The sequence below is a fragment of the Amphibalanus amphitrite genome, unplaced genomic scaffold (genome assembly GCF_019059575.1).
Source record: "Amphibalanus amphitrite isolate SeventyFive unplaced genomic scaffold, NRLGWU_Aamphi_draft 001514F_arrow, whole genome shotgun sequence".
In the NCBI taxonomy this organism is placed as follows: domain Eukaryota; kingdom Metazoa; phylum Arthropoda; class Thecostraca; order Balanomorpha; family Balanidae; genus Amphibalanus; species Amphibalanus amphitrite.
The window spans coordinates 52972-72907 of NW_024883007.1; the positions used below are offsets into that span (position 1 = coordinate 52972).

Sequence of the window (19936 nt, forward strand, 5' to 3'; positions counted from 1 at the left end):
GGCCGACCGCATGGCAGACTGAACGCCGATAACGGTGACTTAGAAAGGGGAGGGGAGGAGGCAGGGTGATGACAGTCGTCGGTCTCAGTATCTTGCCGGACCGTTCACGGTATGGTATTATTGATCAGCTCAGGGCGTGTGCCACAGTTGTTTAACATGAATACGGCTGCCTGAAGCACATCGTCACCGTTTCATGGCATCGGAGATTAACACTGCTATCAGGGCCTTCCTACGTTTTTTTTTTTCAAACACATCATTCGATTTCTGTCGGAAGAGGCAACTTCTGACCCTCAGCACGCATTTATCAATTCTGCCCTTCGTGTTTGTCTTGCGTGTAGACAGGCACTAGGCAGTACGCAGCAGATAGTCCTTGACCCAGAGACTGGCGTCGGTCCTGATTCTCGAAACTATATCGCGCTCAACTCCCTGATATCGGTACCTCTGCGCATCGGCCGCTCCGCAGGTGCAGCTCCGTTTCGTGTCCGTCGCCTCAAATACACGTGTATTACACGTGTGAGAGGACCGTCGTCACCGCACCTGGCTGCAGTCACGTGATCGGCGTCCACACTCCCGGTCAGGGTCACATGACTGTCGTGCGGTGAAGTTGACGCGCAGTGTTTTCAGTTCAGTCCGATTTCGTGACCGGCAGATAAAAATATGTTACATCGGAAGCAGCTGTTGGTGGTAGATTTTTGAGTCGCTAATCCCCTGGCAGTTTTAGCGATAGGATGAATAATGTGATGTCCCTGGAAATTGGTTCACCAACGTTATGCTTTGGTAGACTCTAGCATTATTTTTCACGCTTACTCGTTTTAGTTTGTATGTAGTAGAAATTGTATGCTTAATAGTGTTACGAGATCCATCTGTCCGTTTCTTTTTTTAATCGGATATCCAACAGAAAGTAACCATTAGCGCTATCATATCACGCCAATTATTCTCATCCATAAAAGGATGGCACTCAACCCGTTCGCAGACATAGATACGTTTACTGCTCTCCAATTTTGCTTTTTAACCCATTCGGTATCGAAAGTCGAAGAGGCGTTTGATGTCGCGCCATTATTGGAACGGAACACGCTGGTCTGATATGGCGCCTTCCGCCCACCATCTGTCCGAACACGGATCTGCGCTCCTCTCTCTCTCTCTCTCTCTCTCTCTCTCTCTCTCTCTCTCTCTCTCTCTCTCTCTCTCTCTCTCTCTCTCTCTCTCTCTCTCTCTCTCTCTCTCTCTCTCTCTCTCTCTCTCTCTCTCTCTCTCTCTCTCTCTCTCTCTCTCTCCGTCTCTCCTTCCCCCTCCCAGTCCCTGACCTCCCAGCCGGAGACCGGCCGTCTGTCTGTCTGTCTGTCTGTCTGTCTGTCTGTCGGCCTGTTGATGCAGCTGACGACTCCAGCTCCGACCTCGAATCGGCGGCCCCGTTTTGGTTTGATATCCCGTGACGGTCAAATCGAACACGCCTCGTTATTTGCCGGTGTACGGTCGTGTCAGCTTCAACGCTTCTGAGAGACTCAACAGGCGTTGTCATCCGAGCACCTTCCTATATGGAACGAAGTCATCGCTACTCTCCATGGAGTTAACCGAAGTGAAGACAACATTGGTGGCTTAGCCATGCATCACAGTGTTGTCAATCGGATGCCCATTATGCAACGATAAACGCAACGCAACGGCGTAATTATCAACAAAGCGCTTCCATTCAGCAGTTAGTGACCCTTATCTACCTTTTGTGTTCCCCCTCTCGTGCCACTCAGCCTCATGACACGTGACCCTTCTCCCATCTCTCCGTCATCTGGCAGGCGCCGCGCCGCCGTTTCTGCCCGCTCCGCGCCGGTTCTGTCGACACCCTGACTGCACCTCTCTTACCATCGTCTCTATTATCTATCTCTGTCTCTGTCGCACGTCTGTCTCTGACGCCGTCCTCGTAATTCACCGCTGAACACAACCGCAGCCTTGACCAGCGCGCGACACGCGCCATTGCGAAAAGCGGACCTCGGAGGGGGACGGACGATGTATGGACGACCAGCGCTCGGTCGTGACCAGTGCACAATGCTGGTGTGATATTTGGCAGCGCAGTCGTGCGTGGTGGACAGTGCAGACGCGTGTCGTGCGGACGGCATCATCGTTAGGGAGACTGAGGTAGCCTTCGCCGCAGCTGGCGGCCCATCTCGGCGCGGATTGAGGCCGGCTGATAAACCGAAACGTGACGCATTAACTGTGCCCGACTTCATCCACTGATCGGTCGTCTGTGGGGTTTGAGGTGTGCTGCTTCTCTAAGTGCATCTGTCGTACTTATGCACTAGCAGGAGCCAGTGCATCTGAAATTAAGTTTTATCTTCTGTAAGAAAGTATTAATTAGATGGTAACACCCCACAAAAAAGGTTGCTATATGCGTCGCGATTTACCTCTGCATTCTGCAACTGAATATTGATATTTTAGCTTTTGTTTCATCAGGGCGCCGTACCCAAACAATTCCTCTCCTGCCCCGATTTGTTACAACCGGACCACCTTCTCGGCACGAATCAGTTCTAAATAAATGATGGTGTTGCAAACTCCTTCCTTTTTTCATCCGATCATACCTAATTACAACGATCGCACCGCGCATGGCTTCTTTGCTCCCCGTGGGCCCGTTCCCAGGTAAGTACTGGCCCAAGGGCCGACCGGAGCTGGTGTTAGCGGCCAGCCGGCGCTGCAGTCTCCGCCGCTGCCCGCGCCGCCCGCCGTCCGCCGGCCTGCGCTCAGTCGTCGCTAGGACGTCGCGCGGCGCGTGCGTATCCCCGACCGGCGCGTGCGATGGTGGCGAGTGTGGTACGGCAGTGATCCTGAGGCCAGAGTGAGTGTGTGTCTCAGAGAGGCGCAGAGAGAGAACCATGTGGGACCGGCGGAGCGGCAGCATCACTCGCGTGGCCGACACGCTGGTGATCAGTGTGAGCCAGCCGACCGAGGCGGCGCTCTGGGGTGACGGGCCGCCGTCGGGGGACTGTGCGGAGGGCGCAGAGCTCAGGACAGGCAACTGCTCGTCACCGGCGAACGGTGAATCTCCGCCCGGCAGCGGCACATGGCTGGGCAGTGACAGTGACTGTGCGACGAGTCTGGGGTCGGAGGACACCCCGTCCACCCCCGCCCCCGCCCCGGCAGCCAGTGGGGACGGTATACAGATCATCTGTCGGTTCGACTCGCCCCCGCCGCGGCCGTCGCCGCCCTCCTCCCCTCCCCCGTACCCTCCACCACCTCCTCCGGTCGAGTCGTCACCGACGCTGGCCGCGCTCAGCCACGACGTCAGCGAGTTCAGCAGCATCATCGAGATCGACGGTGACAGTTTCTGCATCCGTTCCCGGCTGGCGGGTCAGGAGGAGCCGGAAACGGAGCCTGAACCCTCTTCCTCTACCGCTGGTGACTCCGAGCTCCGCGGTGACCACTCCGACTCCGACTCAGACTCTGACTCTGATGACGAGACTGCAGTGCTGGTGGCACAGTGTCGCCGGTTCTACGAGTCCCGTCTGGTGTCACGGTGGCCTGCTCTGATACCGGAGGAGTCGGACGAACCTGCCGCGGTCCGAGGAGAGACACTGATGGAGGAGGAGGAGGAGCGGCCGACCAGTGTGGACAGTGGACGGGAGAGCGGCACAGACAGCCGCACGGCTGATCAGGAGGAGGGCGCGCCGCGGCCCGAGCTGACGGAGACGCAGACGGAGGCACAGACGGAGACACAGACGGAGACACGGAGACAGGAGCAGACGCAGACTCCGCTGGAGGCCAAAATGGCACTGCTGCGGCGAGAAGTGGTGAGTAATCATCTGTTCAGACTGAAAGAGCTGTGAATATGAAACAGCCATGAATGTGAATTGTGAAGCGAGTTGTACACAACGTGTTAGAAGTTTTACTCACAAATCATCGCATTCACCCATCCGTCCTCACGTTACGCAAGACGGAGCGTCTACCGGGTTAGTTCCGCCCCATAGACGCCCGGAAAGTAACACCGCTAATAAGACTGGGCTCGTCATCCATCACTACCGAAACCGAAAACGGCCGTAAAATGAAGCCTATCAGCCGTGGTCGACCACTCCTTTCACCTCGCATCCGCCCCGAGACGGCCACAAAATCGAGCTGCTTTCATGTCGTGATTTGAGCCGCGGTTGGCGTTGGCTTCCCGCATAATCGGCGGGGTTGAGATAGTTGGTATAACCGAACGGTCCATCTCCACCGGTGGAGAGCGTTTTTGGTATCGGTACATTCACTGTGACCACAAAGATGCCGCTTTCCTCAGTGAGGTTTGGCTTCGATCCGAATCACGCGGAACGTGGCTTCAGGCTTTGTTTGGCTGATACGGACGCTCCTGTTGTCTTGTACAACGTGCGCTGGCTACAAGGCAACTTCTAACGTAGACAATGCTGACTTTTGTCTGACTTGGAACATAGCATGTCTCCCGATCAGGCCGATGTCCGTGTTGTCGGGTTCTCTCGAAGGAGGGGCGGCGTTTCCCGGTAGCTGCATCACTGGTAGCCGATGACGCTTTTATTGCATGACCGCCTTCTCTGAAGTGGCGATGGAGTCAGGGGAGGCTCATTAGCCATTCCGCCCACTCTGACCGGTTCCTGCCCCGAGTCCTGTCTGGCGACCGGCCAGCCCGGGCTGACCTGCGCCGCTGAGTCACCTGAGTGACGTCACGGTGACGTCACTAGGGGTACAGAGACCCGCCGGGGAGCCGTGCCAGGGTCTATGTGCGACTGTGATGTGCTCTGTGAGCAGGCATCCGAGGAACGACCGGTAGCCGGCTGGCAGAGTGGCGCCGGTGTCGGAGCCAGAGACAGCTAGCGCGGCTGCATGTGTGGTGTCGTTGGGCTCGTAGAACCCTACTTAGGAGGTTGGCCGTGGAATCATTGCCAGCGGCAGCACTGACGAAATTGCATAGTCGATGGGAAAGGGTAGATTTTATATAAAAGTATTTTGATTCAGCACATGGATATTTTGAGTCCGTTTCACACATTTCAGCTTTTATGGCATTACTAAAATGCAATGAATATCGCGCGATAAAAATCGTAACAATGGTGCTCCAAGAGGAAAGCTGGAACCAGACGGGTGCGGTCCCTCGGGAATGCCACAAACTTAATTCAACCAACCACAGGCTTGGTTGCTCAATGCGCAGTGGTCCTGTATTTCCCAGGTCGCTCCATGCGTGCCTCGAAAAATACACCTTTTGTAATCCATCAACGCCTTTGTGTGTCTGATCGTTGCACGCAAGGTCGCCAACTTTTCCCCTAAGTCAGAGTGTGTCCGTTCCTGCGCCGAATCTGTCTATAGAGGGTGTGTCTCTCCACGCTCAGTGACCGGAGATGCCATCGATGTCCTATCGGTCGATAAGTAGCCACAAAGACCGGAGTCCGGAACTGAAGGTGGTCTGTGGTTACTATGTCCGGCAGGTGTGTGTGTGGTCCGATTAGACCCCACCGATCGCTGATACTTCGGGCTGGGACTTAGTGGTTGGAATGGTGGTGGTGGGGTTCAATCAGCGCCGGTGAGGCTCACTCGACCCGAGGAATGTCGCTCCCGTGGGTCGGTAGTCGGTGCGGTCGTTCGGTGTGAGGTGTGGTCGAGTAGTGGAATGGTCCCCAATAGCGCGGAATGTCGCTCAACAGAGGTATGTCGGAGATCCGAGGAAGCTATGGACTGCGGTGGCTCAGTTGGGATATCAGGAACTCCAAGAAGTCTTTACACTTATACAGACGTTGATGAGTACATTTATGATGTAATCGTCCTTTTCGAAGACTCAAACCTACACCCTGTTTCTGAGATCGGCTGCCGCCGGCCGCGGAGTGTGGTCAGAGATCCTGTCGCCGATAGGGTTACCGTGACATATCGTGACTTAAGGCAGGGTTCGTGATCCTCCACTACTGGTCTCCGTCCTCCATCTTCCACGCTTTGTCCCTCTCCGTCCCCCAGTCACGGCGGCTCTCTGGACCGTGACTCCAGCCGTCCTCCCCCGGTCACGGCTGTTTCCCGGACCGTGACCTGAGCTCGCCCCTCCGTGAGTTAGAGGACCCCGGCCCCTGTTTGACGCTATGACCACGTGGCGTGCTACACCCTCTCTGGCTCTGTTATGATATTAGATTAGTCATCAGCTAGCGTCCCTTCCATCATCAATGTTCTTCAGTGTCTCACTTGGAATCGGAGTCCGTGTCTTCTGTCTTCTAGTGTTATCGTTCATGAATCGTTCGTGAGGAATCTCTCCCACCAATCGTGACTGCAGTTTTGGCATCCCCAGCTCGCTTCGATAGCCCTCAGACTGGCCCTCAGAGTTTCCTCAGCCGAGGGAGGCTCCGCGGTCGGCCGGGACGGGACAGGGCGGGGCGCTCTGCGGTCGGGACGCCCCTTCCGACAGGTGCGGACGGCAGTCGACCGTGCCAAATGTCGGTCCAGGTCCCGGCCACCGCCCTTAGTCGGTCTGATGTGGTCCGAAGGGTGCCGCGCCACTGTGACTCCGTGGTCAGAGTCGTGACTCACGTCCTTCACTCACGAGTCACGCTAGTCCTGCTGCCGGCTTGGGAGCGTGCGGCTGAACGCGTCGACACTGGATACGCTGAGTGGGGTGGATTGGCGTTAGTCACAGCGGCGGCCTGGTAACAGAGGCAGTCAGTAACTAGTCAGTAGGTACCCAGTGGGTGACTGACCCTCTCATGTCGCTTCATTTACATTACTGCCGATATCGTCGGTATAGCGTCGATTTTTGCTGATTCCGTTCTCCCTGTTATATAAACGTCTGCGTGGGATATATCTTGTTATTATCCATCATATGCTTTTAATCTTCTTATCGACTAGCATCTCTGAGGCGTTCTTCTGAATTCTGAGTCTCTGACTCATCTCTGTCGGCCATATCTGATTAGTTCCCACTGCGAACCCTTCGCCACGTGTTTAATTTGTATTTGTTTTACTCTTTGGCTCTCCCAGACTTTCTATCTCCATCTGTCGACCGGGTCTCCTCGGTCTATTTTTTCCTCCCTCTCTGCTCCCCACCTGTCTCCTGTCGTTCCGTCCTTCATCCCTCGATCGTCTGGCCTCGGTCAGTCTCTCTCTCTCTGCGACGGAGATCACCTGGCGTCCCTTCCCTCCCCCTCCCTCCCCTCCCCGGTCGGCCAGCTGGCCTTGGTCCCGTACCATGCAACCTACCATGTCGGGGCGGTGTATACCGCGCTCCGGTGGCTCCAAGGGACGCAGGTCGGCTGCACTGAGCCGACAGTGGACGCAGGAGCGGGCGGACAGGTGTGCCAGAGCCGGGCCGGCACGCCAGCCACTTCCGTCCCAACCCTGTCCCGTCGTGTCCCGTCCCGGTGTGTCCTGCCCCACCCTGTCCCGGGATAGAGCGCCGGATGGAGTTAGTGGGATCTCTGGCTACCGCACAAGCTCAGCCGCCTGTGGGCTCGGCTGCTGACCGGGACAGACCCGGACATGGTGGCTGAAGGCTGAGGTCCCTGTCCGCCTCTCGACTCGGACAAGGGACGGAGAAATGTTGGGATGTCGAGATGTCGATCTAGTGCATTGCAGACTGCATTGCAATGTGTAGAGGCGTGCGCGATGGTGACAAGAGGTGGCTGGGAAACCTGAAGTCCGAGAAGTGAGGGTGCGCCGGTGCCGACAGCACAGGCTGGCAGGAAGGGAACGGGACAACGGGCAGATATTGGCCGGTCATCTGCGTACAATGCCGACGCCACGCCGGCGCGGCCCCCTGACCCCGGTGTATCGCCGGGCTGAGGTGATGAAAAGACCTAGAGGCGCACCTCTACCAACCACTCCACCGCCGTGCAAGGATAACTGAGAAAGTGAAAGGTGTCTACGCGTCAACAGACAGGAAAATTTACACCGCCTTAAACAGACGACGGCTGCGGTGTAGCGACGGTTATCGTCCTTGTGGAACTACATCGCCTTGAGCGTAGACGGTTTTATCGCTATTTTTGAGTTGTTTTAGCTTAAGTTTGTTACGGTATATTTAGAAGAAGGCAAAAGTGGAAATGCTTGGAGTGTGATAAAGTAATCAGTAAGTGTTTCTACGTTTTTATGTGCTTTCGAGCGAGGTCATCGGTGTTGAAAGTGCGAATCGCTGCTAGGTATGCCCAGCATGTACTTCGTCGCCAGACTTTATTTTCCGTTTATTTTTCCAGGCTTTATGTTTGTTTTATTTGTTGGTCAGGACATAGCCGGCGGCCGGCGTGGTGCAGACGGTGACCTTGCCCCCAAATTAGTAATCCTACATTAATTACATTTGTAAAAGTGGGGCAAACAGGCCGTGAAATAACGCCTGGTGCCGAATCTGGTCTCGCCAACACATAAACAAAGGTCATCTGCACGGCGATTTCACAACAACGTCACGAAACATCGCAAAAACACTAATTGTTTTGCCCAGCCATGAGTTTTTCTCTATCAACAAATGACTTCCTGCGCAACAAACGCTGATTAAGACGTGCTGCATTTCTGCATGCTCCGAGCTTGGCCTGGGTTTGATTTTTGCATGCTGTGGATTACACGAGCGCATGCAGGCTGTGCACTGTGCGGCAGTCCTGGCTGTGTCCGCCTCCCATGACATCAGACTTGATCCCAATCCAGGGTGCCTACCGTAGGAACGCGGTGTGGCATTGTTTCAGTACGGGCGCGGCGCAGGCATGCCTCCGACAGTAGCACATTCAATGGGCTTACACGGCAGACAATGACGCATTTTTCGGTCACGAAATGGAAAACGATAGCCAGTAATTGGCCCATCGGGTATGTAATCCCGGCGGGTTATTGGGTTGGGCAGGAAGTTGAGTTCATCGTCCCCCATGCGCATGACAGGTAGAAAGTGCTTTCGTGGGCAAACAACTGCAGATTGCTACATTAAATCGCAGTTGCAAATCACCGAATGACCTCAGCACAGGTCCATGTTAAAATCGAATAATTATCGCCATAAGTCGCTAAATTCATCGAAGTCACTGACATAGTGGATAATTGGCAACGAGCCTAATAACAAATGGAATTAGAAAACAAGATAATAAATCGAAATTACACCAGAATTACTAGCGGTAAATTAGCTGTGACATCATTTCGACGAGGTTCAGCTAATCTCTGCACTCTCAACTGCGGATGTTTGGTCTTTGACCGCTCGCCGCTGTTACTCGGGTCTCCGGTCAAAGTCTTCCCAGCAATTATCACACCTATTTACATTTAATCATCGTTCGTGTTAACTCGGTGTAAATTGTGAATCACTGCATGGCCGGGGTCGTAGATCATGCTCTCTGGTGCGAACACTGAACCCCGCGACTCAGGGGTCGCCAACAGAGCTCAGACCCTATTACAGTTGATTCCGCCCACAAAGAAACGGCAATGTTCTATAGCTTAACGGACCTTACCCTTGATGTACGGCAAAGCTGACACCAGGATATGACGCCTAAGCCGAATTGATGAGCAATGAGCCTGCAAAGCTGTGAATTTATATCGTGTACAACGCTGGACATTTGCTTTATCGGAGCCATCCAAAGGAGTTTATGTGGCCAGTACCTTCACTATGTAAAACAACGCTGATTTGATTGTATCGTGTCGACGTCCGTGATCCAGCCACGGCCGCCGCCTGCGCTGATAAAAACTCCTGAGTCCGTTCTTTCGTCGCCCTCCGTTCACGTGTTACCAAGCGATCCCCGTCCCCGCCAGGCCCGTGTCGCCGTCAGGGCGAGCTCTGACCGTTCGCAGAAGTGTTCCGTGCAGATCAGTCCCGACAGCAGCGGGACAGACGTTCGCCTAAATAATTACATCAGAGCATTCCACCTGCCCTCGGGGACACGCGGCTCCGATAAGCGGCCACATCCTCGGCGATCGGATTACGGCGGATTTTGTAACAACATCGGCCGACCCGGACGATACGATGGCCTTGGTGATCGGCCCGATCGGCCCCGGGCGATATCGATGTCTGGGGCGATGTCTGAGGAGATTTGACCCGTTTCGACAGATCGCCTCCTTACTTGGTAGTCGGCAGGTCGGTAGTCGACTGACGGCTCAATTTAATTCGTCTCGTGCTCTGGGGAGCTCGGCTCCTCTGCTGTGCGGTGGAGGAGCGCTGTGCTGTGTCATTGACATGCAGAGATGGTGCGTCTAACGAGTGGACCGGACGCTGCGCTCGTGCCGGGCCGGCGCACGGTGGCGGCCCCCGACCGAGACACGCGCTGCGCCGCCCGCTGCTGCTGCTGATTAACTAGGCTCGGCCGCGGAATCACTGCGGCTCCGGACTGGAGCGAGCACCCTGATTAACCAGCCTGCCGGATCCTCAGCTGCCCGGAGCACACCCCGGATTAACTGCCCCGCCGTGCCCGCCCGCCGAATCCGTGCAGCTGCTCCCGGAGTCCCGGCCTGACGGAGGTAATCAGTCCGATTAACTATCTTCAGAGCTTACCACTCCCACATATGTAGCTGCTACCGGAGCCCTCACTGGGCGTAAGCAGCGCTCATTGCCCAGCCTGTCATCCTTGCAGGACTCAGGTCGCGGACGGAGAGCGTTGAGCACCCCGCGACTCGGCGGACCGGGTCGGTCGGCGAACCGGGTCGGCGGAGCGGGCTGTCGTTAGCTCTGAGTGGTTAATCAGGCTCGTCCGTTCCCGCCGGGCGCCGGTGCGCGGTGCAGGGGCGCCAGTTGACGTGTTCCGCTCCACTTCTGTCCTGGGTGTGCGCCGGGTCGCTCCGACTGGCAGCTAGGTCACCTGGGTCAGGTTGTAGGGACGGTAGCTGGGTCGGTAGCTAGGTCGGCGGGGTCAACAGCTAGGGCACCTGCCGCGTTGAGTGATATGCGTACGCAGAGCCGTGGGTTCACAGGTGTTGAAGATATGTCTCGACGGTAGCGGGCCGATAGCTTTTTCGGTTCTAATTGGATTTGGCTAAGGATATGCTGGAGCTGGTATGCCTTATGTCTTACAGATTCGGAGCTGCAACTTAAAACACAATGTACACGATCCCATAGATTCACGCACGGCCTTCGACGTAGGGCATTCCCATGACCGCCTTTCCTCGTTACTGGAAGAACCTCTGATGCCGTCTGATTGCGCATACCATGCCGTAGAGGTTGGAACTCGGGCCGGCTCGGGGTATACCCTCCATCTTCCAAGGCTGTTTAGCTTAGGTCCGCCACACGGCAATGATTCAGTCTGACTCGATCAGACCCCGCGAGGGCGACTCTTCAGTCTGAACTTCATGCAAATCCTTCCGGACTGGTGAGGCATCACGACCTGGCTGCCTGTTTTGAAGACGTCAGGGCAGTTTGCTGGCTCCGGCTGCGGGCCTCGGCTCCCCGCCAGCTCATGTCAGGCGATAAAGTCGTTCCGGGTGACTCCAGATGCGTTAACAGGGCGTCAGAGCGGCGCTGACGAGGTGACAAATGAGCTCCGGTTGGGCGCCGGAGCGCCGGCGGGGCGCTGAATCCACTCGCCGGGGTGACGGTGCCAGTTTGGATTGGCTCGGAGGCGTTAGCGAGGTGTCAGCTCGTCTCGCGGAGGTGACGGTGTTAGTTTGGGTTGGCGGCGGCCGGCCATGAGTGCCGGGTCGGTGCCCGCTCTCAGTGCCTCCGCCCGTCATCTGGATCAGGCTGCGTGTGACTGGGGGTGACACTGCTGCGTCACCGCGGGTCAGTGACCTGTCGGCGTGACCTCGGGGTCAGCCGAGCCCAGACGGCCTTCGACTGGCGGGGATAATGTCGGGTCATGACGGGCGGGACGGCGCCGCACCGGTCCGTATGGCGGGCAGTCTTTCTGAAATTCCAGCTGTCATTTTATGGGGCGAGGTGGGCGCCAATCGGAGCGGAATGTGGTCTGTTGGCCAAATCGGGAGTATTTGGGCGTCCCGAAGATGTTTTATTGGCAGATTGGCACCAGCATTGACATTTTCCGTGGTGGTACATTGATATAGTGGCATGTAATTTGATGTTACGGGGGTTATTTGATGTTACATGGTGTAATTATTCTTATCGAGATATTAATAACAACAGCTACCTGTTGATTTGACTGGCTTGGTAGCATATTTCCACGTTTTTTTTACGTTGAGCTCGCCATTTTCCGCGAACGACACTCAGTATTTGGCGTTAGGTACGTGAAAATGTGAAATTTAACCAGCTATACCGCGATTGAAGGACAAGACTGCAACGGGCGGCGCTTGTGGACTGAATACGACAGCAAACTACCTTCCGTTTCAACAATGGCTCATTCACGAGCGTACACAAGCACACACCGTTATTCCTTCCAAGCGCAACCGCAATTACTCGACAAAATAATCGCATGCTCTCGTACGCCGACGACCCCGTGCATGTGACCTGCGAATGACTCTCACAAGAGCGTTCTGTTTAGCATTGCAGATGGCTCGAGGGTCAACTGGCGTGACCGAGAGAGCTTTGTCCGCGCTTTGGCGACCGTCTCGAGCGGAAGCGCCCTTTTCTCAGAGTCACGGGCGCAGAGACCGTTTTGTGCTGACTGCTGTGACAGAAGTGGCGGCGACATGCGTTCACGGTAGAGTGGGAGGGCTGTTGGGAGGGCTTCGATGGCTCTCACGGAGCGACGACCGGCGTTCCGCTTCCTGGTCCGACTCGGAGACCTGAGGGTCCGCCCCGGCCGAGTCACGCCGGGTCACACGGAGTCAAGGCGACTCGCGATGACTCCGCAGCGCACAGTGCCAGCGCACTCGAGGGCGACCGAATGAAATGGCGATAATTGCGTCGGCGCAGCGCGAAGAATGAGTATCATTTTCCCGGCATTCGTTCTTGAAGTTTGCACACAACACTATTGTAAAACCAAGGTTTTTATTTGGAGACTGCGCGTTTGTGATTTTTCCAAGCAAGAGGACAATAGCTGTGTTTTACATTATTTAATGACCTCAGGTAACTGCTGGCTGCATGCGTTTTGGTGACATTGCATTGTGGTCTGGTATTGTTGAATTGTTCGATTATGGTGTGGCAAGATCTGATACTATTATATGCAGACTTTGCTTATTCCTCGAGTATTGTCCTACAGTTGAACTCTTGGCTCATTCTAGTATAGGCAGCGCAGCACTATGACCACGTTTCCATGGGCATCACTGATCCGGATCAGTAAAAATGGATTAGCTAATCCAGTATAGTTAGACAATATATGAAAATGAAAATAAGGGATTAACTGATTATATAAGCCTAATCCACTTGGAATTATATCATGTAACGAAGAGTTCGAGAAATATAATACGATTTAAGTTTGCTGATCCGGATCAGTGATGCCCATGGAAACGGGGTCTATGTGTTTCGCTCCTAATGTCCGTCAGTCCCTTTGAAGTTACTCAGTCGTTCAGCACCGCCCGACTCGGTCCTTTTTACCGAGCTCGGTGCAAACCTGCACCCGACACAAGGCCGTCTCCTCTCCTATCCCAGCTACTCCGCGTACAGTGGCTCGGACAGAAGCGATTGTGCAACTGTCGGCGCCGATAACGGGACCGGACGTGGGGTGAACGATGCCGGTTTGGTGATATACCATACCTGTCGAATGGCAGCTGCTCCATACAGGACAGCTCACTGCGGGAAATCCGCTTATCACGCTCACTGCAGGGGTCACAGGGAGCATTGGGCAGTCGCCAAACGTGAGGGTGATTTTTTACATTGATTATGAGATCTGCGTTAGTCTGTGAAGTTAAGGTCTTCAGAAATTGATTAACGTTTAGAAAATATGTTTTCACATCCGCTGACTTCATTTTCGATTTCCTAGATAATGTTACGTGAGAATACATTTTCGGTGATTAGGGCTATTGTAAAATTTATAGGCGTCCTTTTTAGGCTGTTTGTCCGTTTTAGGTATAATAAGTATTTTGTTTCACCGACTGTCTGGGCATAGACCTCTGTCGTGCCCATCCACTTGCAGAGGTCTACGGTAATAAATCTAATTCTCGCCGTCGGCTGTGTTGAAACAGCAACTGGTGTTACAGAGCGTTCTGCCGGGAAACGTTCGTTGATAAAACTCGATTCTACGAATTAACTTGATAAACTGGCCAGCCAGGTTTGTCAACTTTGTGACATCCCTAGCTCCCCAGAATTGATCACTCGCACTGCCGTCATTTTCGGAACGATGTTCAAACATTTTCTAGATATATAAACAGCCTGCGACCTTCTACCGATCACCTCGTTTATCACTCCATTCGAACCCACCGACCGTTCTACCGGTGACCTGTAATCATAAACATCGGTTCACTGTGCGCTCTCGGCAGCGCTGTGCGGTGTCACCACGGGAGGTTCACCATGGGTCTAGCTAACTCACACACGGTGACAGGCGACAACTCCTGACAGTGCCAGTAGCTGGCAATCTTCCTAGGAGGTTCTGATAGTCTCCCTGGTAACCTCCCTGGCAGTCTCCCCAACAGTCTCAGTCTGGCAGTTTCCCGTAGTCTTAGTCTGGCAACCTCCTTGGCACCCTGGCAACCTCCCCAGCAGTGCCGACTGCCGACCGTGGGAACCGACCGACCCTAACCACATCGCCAGAGTGGCTCTGACTAGGAGCGGCTGAGATGAACCGGTCGGACCATGATGACGGCGTGATGACGGCAGCGGCATTCAGGGAGCGCCGTCTGAGATGATGACGACCGATTCGGCGCCGACACTCCCGCAGAACAGGTGTTGCTGCTCTCGTCCCGGAGCGGCCAAAGCTTATTAGCGAGGATGGGCACAACATCCGACAGTTTGGCCGGAAACTGAATATTTGGCCGTCAGACTGCGACTTGTTTTAATCCGATGAGAGGAAAACAAGGGAGGGGTCGGTGTGAGCGGTGAAATAATACCCGGGACAAATAGCCTGTAATCTCTCGGGCGAATAGATGCCTGTCAGTTCGCCTAATCACACAAATGCGCTCATCGCAATCACCACATCCTCAGCAGTGTTCTGCGTCTCAACTCAACTATGATACAACGTCACAGCGTGTCTCGTGCTTCTGGTTAGCTGTGGTTTGTATCAGTCACCACATTGTGCCGTCCACGCTGTGGCTGTTACTATGGCCTCCGGTAATAATTCAAGTCCTCCATTCCGTGTCGCTCCGTGCCTTGCCACTCCGTGCTGCCCGTGACCTGTCACTCCTGTATCCCATTCCGTGCCGTGCCGTGCCGTGCCGTGCCGTGCCTTTCCGTGCGTTACCGCTCCACGCCGCTCCCCATGCCCTCCATATCACGGGCGTCGTCCCGAGCCGCCGTGGTAACAACGGCGACCTCTGATTACGGCGACACTGGGGGAGGCGGCGGCGGCCCAGTCAGGTCACGGCTGGTGACCCGGGAGACGGGTGGGTGATGGAGAGACCCACCAGGGACCGGTCCACCCACCCCGGTCAGACGGCGGTACGGAGCGGTCAGACAGCTCCGGTTACAGGGCTTATCATGGACTGCAGGGGCGGAGGTAAACTCTGAGAGGGTTGCTAAAGCGTGTCCTACTCTGGTGGTGAGTTTCGGCATAAATCCAGGACGAGTTCTGATCTGGTTTTGTTTCCACAGTAAGCGCGAGTGTTGAGAAAAGTTTCGGTGAGAAAGGATCAGCAAAGGAGACTCCTGGTTGCCAGACTTGTAAGCGATTCAACTCTGATTGAATCGATTCTCATGAATCGCTTGAAAATGCCGACTCACTGTGATTGAGTCGGTTGAATCACCTCTTGTCACCATATGAATCCTGATTGAATCGGTCACACATGGCAACTGCAAGTGATTGAATCGGCAACTCATCGATTCAAGTTGATTGAATTAACAAAATGATTCAATCACCATGTGCTGGAAATTGAAGTTATGACCATATTTAGTACTATATTATGTACGTGGTACAAATATATGTGGCATTTGCATCACAGTCACACACAATGCACTGCAAAATTTTTAGGTATTTTGTCAGTATTATAAATGCGCACAGCTATCATTATCATATTATTGAAAAAAACATAAAAATTTTGTTTTAAGTTTTTAATCAAACTGTAAACGCAAATTATACATAAATGTCAGAGCATGTAGATGAAAAAATGAATGTAATGTTTTTTTCCATTGCCCTAAAATCAGTATAGTAATCAAGTTAACAGTAGCAGTAAGCAGGCGCACATTGCTCAACACACATGTTTTAGATAGGTATCATGTTAATCTTTATATTTTCAATACCTACCCTGTTTCATCAGGACATTTGTGAGTAAGCAAAACATATTGATGAATACACAATGCATGTTTACATTATAATTTGGTAACCTTAGTTACTGATTTGATTTTGGGCTAAGGGTCATAAATTGCTTGATCTAACCCATGGTCTTCTCACTCACTTTACATTTCCCAGCAGAATCAGCGTTTACCTATCACCGTAAATAATTGGAATACCTTGGCTTATGAGCATTGATGGATCTGTCACATATTGCCGTGGTGGCTCCCAATTACACAAAAGTAGATACATACCCTACTAGGTATTAAAAACAACCACCTTCCCCCATCACGTCCACCATCACCCAAAAACTATTGTTTTCATAGCTCAACAAACAATCTTTATCCGTTTGGTGCTCTTCACCTTCTTGTTTCGAGGACCGCTAACAGTTTTGCATTCGATGCTAAATTCGGATTAGAGATTCGCCAGACTGCTCGCAATATTTGCCACATGCAAACCACGCAAAATACGCTTTCATGTCGCAGCTGCGTCAATATACGCTGCAACTACCTAGTGCTGGGCTAAATACATTGCCAAACCAATTTAGATTTCTACTGTTGGATATTTTTTCTTTAATGAATTGGACAGGATAAAAAACTGTTTTACACGCATGCATAAATATGCTTAATTGAATCTAAAAATATAAACTGTGTATTTTATATAGTTAAGTAATCCATGGTTCTGCTGCTAAATTAAAGATGGCTGCCCACTTAGCGCATGCGTACTTCAGTACTAAAGGCCTGGCTACACTATGCGTGTTCTGCGTGCGTTTTTTGCGAGCTTGCATGTTTTGCGTATATTATATAAACGTTAATAAAGCCTTTTATGATAATTTAATAATTAAAATTTTTATAAAAAATATAACAAAAACAAAACATAATATTGTTCCTTTCTAGAACCGTATTATGCAAATCACGTAAACTCGCAAAAGCAAAAAACGCACGCAGAAAACGCGTCCAGTAGCCAGGCCTTTACGTGGGGCGGGCTTGGAATTGTTGTTTTGTCATTGAAAATATGGATCAGGGGGGTGTCACTACTTTGCTTCGCCATAGGTCCAGTACTGATGTCATTGGTTTCGGACCCGGTGACGTCAGTGCTGTCTACATCCGGGAACTTCTTGCACTTGGTTCTCATTAGAGGTGGCCATATTGTTTTGTCCCGTGACGACACATTTGCGTCACTGAGTCCGAAACTGGCTGTAAACAAATCGCTCAGTTTCGCTACCTCCTATATATGGCCTTGATATGGATGGTCGAGGTAGTTTTATCATGAGAGCATTCAGTTTATATTATGTAACTATTGAATAACTTCGTATGTGTCGATATTCCGTATTCTTGATAGTAAAGAAAACTTGTAGCACGCCGAAAATGTCTAGTCCTGTGTAAGTGTATAATGCCTTACTGGCTTTACCACTGCTTCATAAAGTATCAATCAATATTTTTTTTTGAATGGCTGATCACCAGCTATTTAAGTTTGGTATCACAATTGATTTGCAAATTTTGTTCCTTTTCGATGATGCTGATAATATGTGGTAGTGTCCTGTGCAATTTTGCATGTTTCCTTTTGCAAGCGCCAAGCAGATAAATGAATTTTTATAAGTCTCTGGTAGCTTCATTTGTAACAGAGCTTGTCTTTTCTGTACTTAAATTATCATCTTTACACCATATTTATATAAATATCTACAACTTTGTTGAGTTCAGTATAGATTTAGTACTTTTCTATGATTTTTGGTATTTTCTTAGTGTATTTGGTTGGTATCTGTTTGGTATCAGTTTCTAAAAATGTTTTAAATTGATATCACATATGTATAAATTTTATATAACATCTTGATTGAATCGCGTTGAGTTAAATCATGAGTTGAGTCATTCCCTGAATCGCTGATAACGGGATGAGTCGTGATTGAGTTGAATCACAGGGTCCATGAGTCGTGATTGAATCGCTTGGAAAATCAGACTGTTTGATTGAGTTATGATTGAATCGGTCATTTCATCAAGTGAGTCGTGATTGAATTGATTGAATTTTTTTGAATCGTTTACAAGTCTGCTGGTTGCCTCACCCTGCTCAGGACTCAGTGATTCCAAATGCAGCTTAGTGTTGCACAACTCTGTTTTAGCAGGGACCGGGGACAAACCCTGCAACTCCCGGCGCCAAGTGCGGTATGTCGATAGCTAAAACGGGTTAGCCGACGGCGACCGTGACGAAAATACCCTCTCTGATCCGCGGCCTGACCTTCGGGCTCGGCCAGTACAAACACCGCCCGCAGTGGCGGCGGAATAGGGGGTGCAGGGGGTGCAGCTGCACCCCCATCGAAAAACATGGGGGTGCAAACATATCTTTTTGCACCCCCAAAATCCGTACAAGGGGCCCGTCGCACCATCCAATACATTTCTCCTGAAAACCAGTGATCGGGAAACGAACACTGATGTGGAATCATCCGGGATGTCCCATTATGGTCAGGAACGCCCCATGCTAGTCTTTGGGGCCCCCACACCGGCTAGAAGTGTCCCGAGCCGCGTTTGGTGCTCCACGCGGCATCTGAGGGCCCCACGATGGCCTCAGAGGGCCCTTTTATGACGATCTCTGAGGGCTCCCACTTGAGGGCTTTGTCCCCCGGGGCCCTATAACGGTCACTAAGGGCCCTCATGAAGACCGCTGAGGGTCCCACAGAGACTCCAGGGCCCCAAAGAGACTCCAGGGGCCACGCTGGCCTCTGAGGGCCCCTATGACGGCCTCTGAGGGCCCTTACGATGATCTCTGAGGGCTCTCACGACGAACTCTGTCCCCTGGAGCCCTATAACGACCACTAAGGGCCCTCAGGACAACCGCTGAGGGTCCCACAGGACTCCAGTGGCCCCACTGGCCTCTGAGGGCCTCTACGACGGTCTCTGAGGGCCCTTATGACGGCCCTAGACCCAAATCAAGTCTGAGGGCCCATTTGGCTTCAGACGGCCCATAAAGACCCTCAATATGGCCAAGGACCCTCATGACGACCTCTGATGATCCTCTCGAAGGCATCTAAAGGCCCTCACAACAACTTCTGAGGACCCCAGGACGGTCCCTGAGGGGCTGAGGGCCCTGACGACGACCTCTCTGGGCCCTCACGATGGTCTCTAAGACCCAACGCAAGCTCCAAAGGCCCACACTGCCTGGCGTCTGAGGGCCCCACGACGGCCTCTGAGGGCCTCGACGCAGGCAGGCTCCAGGGGCCATGCTGACCTCTGAGGGCCCTCTTGACGGCTTCTAGGGCCTAACGAAGGTTTCAAGGGCCAACGCTGGCCTCTGAAGAACCCTACGACGGCCTCGGAGGGTCTCAACTCAACGCAGGCAGGTGCCAGGAGACATGCTGGCCTCTGAGGGTCCCGCAGAGTTCAGATTCAGAGGATCCAACGACCTTTGTGGACCTTACGAAATACGAAGGTCTCCGAGAGCTCACGCAGGCTCCTGGAATTACACACTGATTCTCAGGCCCCATGTCGGCTTGTTGAGGCACTTTATCTGCTCTTGGTGCCCCGTCGCCGACCTCTGAGAGTCTCAATGTCGGAACTTATGGGGCCATGGGCCCTACACCGGCTTTTATGGCCCCTACATCGACTCTTGGGACTCATGACCCATGAAATGTGGGTCTAAGCGGCTTCTAAGAATCCCCATGCTGGTTCTAGTAGCCGCCAGCCGAATATTAGGGCTCACACGCGAGCTCCTGGGACCCCGTGCATAGGGTGAATAGGTCAAAAACGCCCCCCTTAAGCGCGAAACCTTCTGACACTCAACCCAACACAGATTACTTA

The 19936-nt window shown here is 52.8% G+C and overlaps 1 protein-coding gene across 1 annotated transcript in view; it reads left to right on the forward strand.

The window, feature by feature from the left end:
* The first annotated feature begins 2727 nt into the window (after positions 1-2727).
* LOC122373548 (clumping factor B-like) overlaps positions 2728-19936 on the forward strand; it is a 46551-nt gene continuing 29342 nt past the window's right edge. The window contains exon 1 of the mRNA XM_043351741.1: positions 2728-3773. Coding sequence (XP_043207676.1) covers positions 2859-3773 — 915 coding nt within the window. The 5' untranslated portion in view covers positions 2728-2858. The remainder of the gene's footprint in view (positions 3774-19936) is intronic.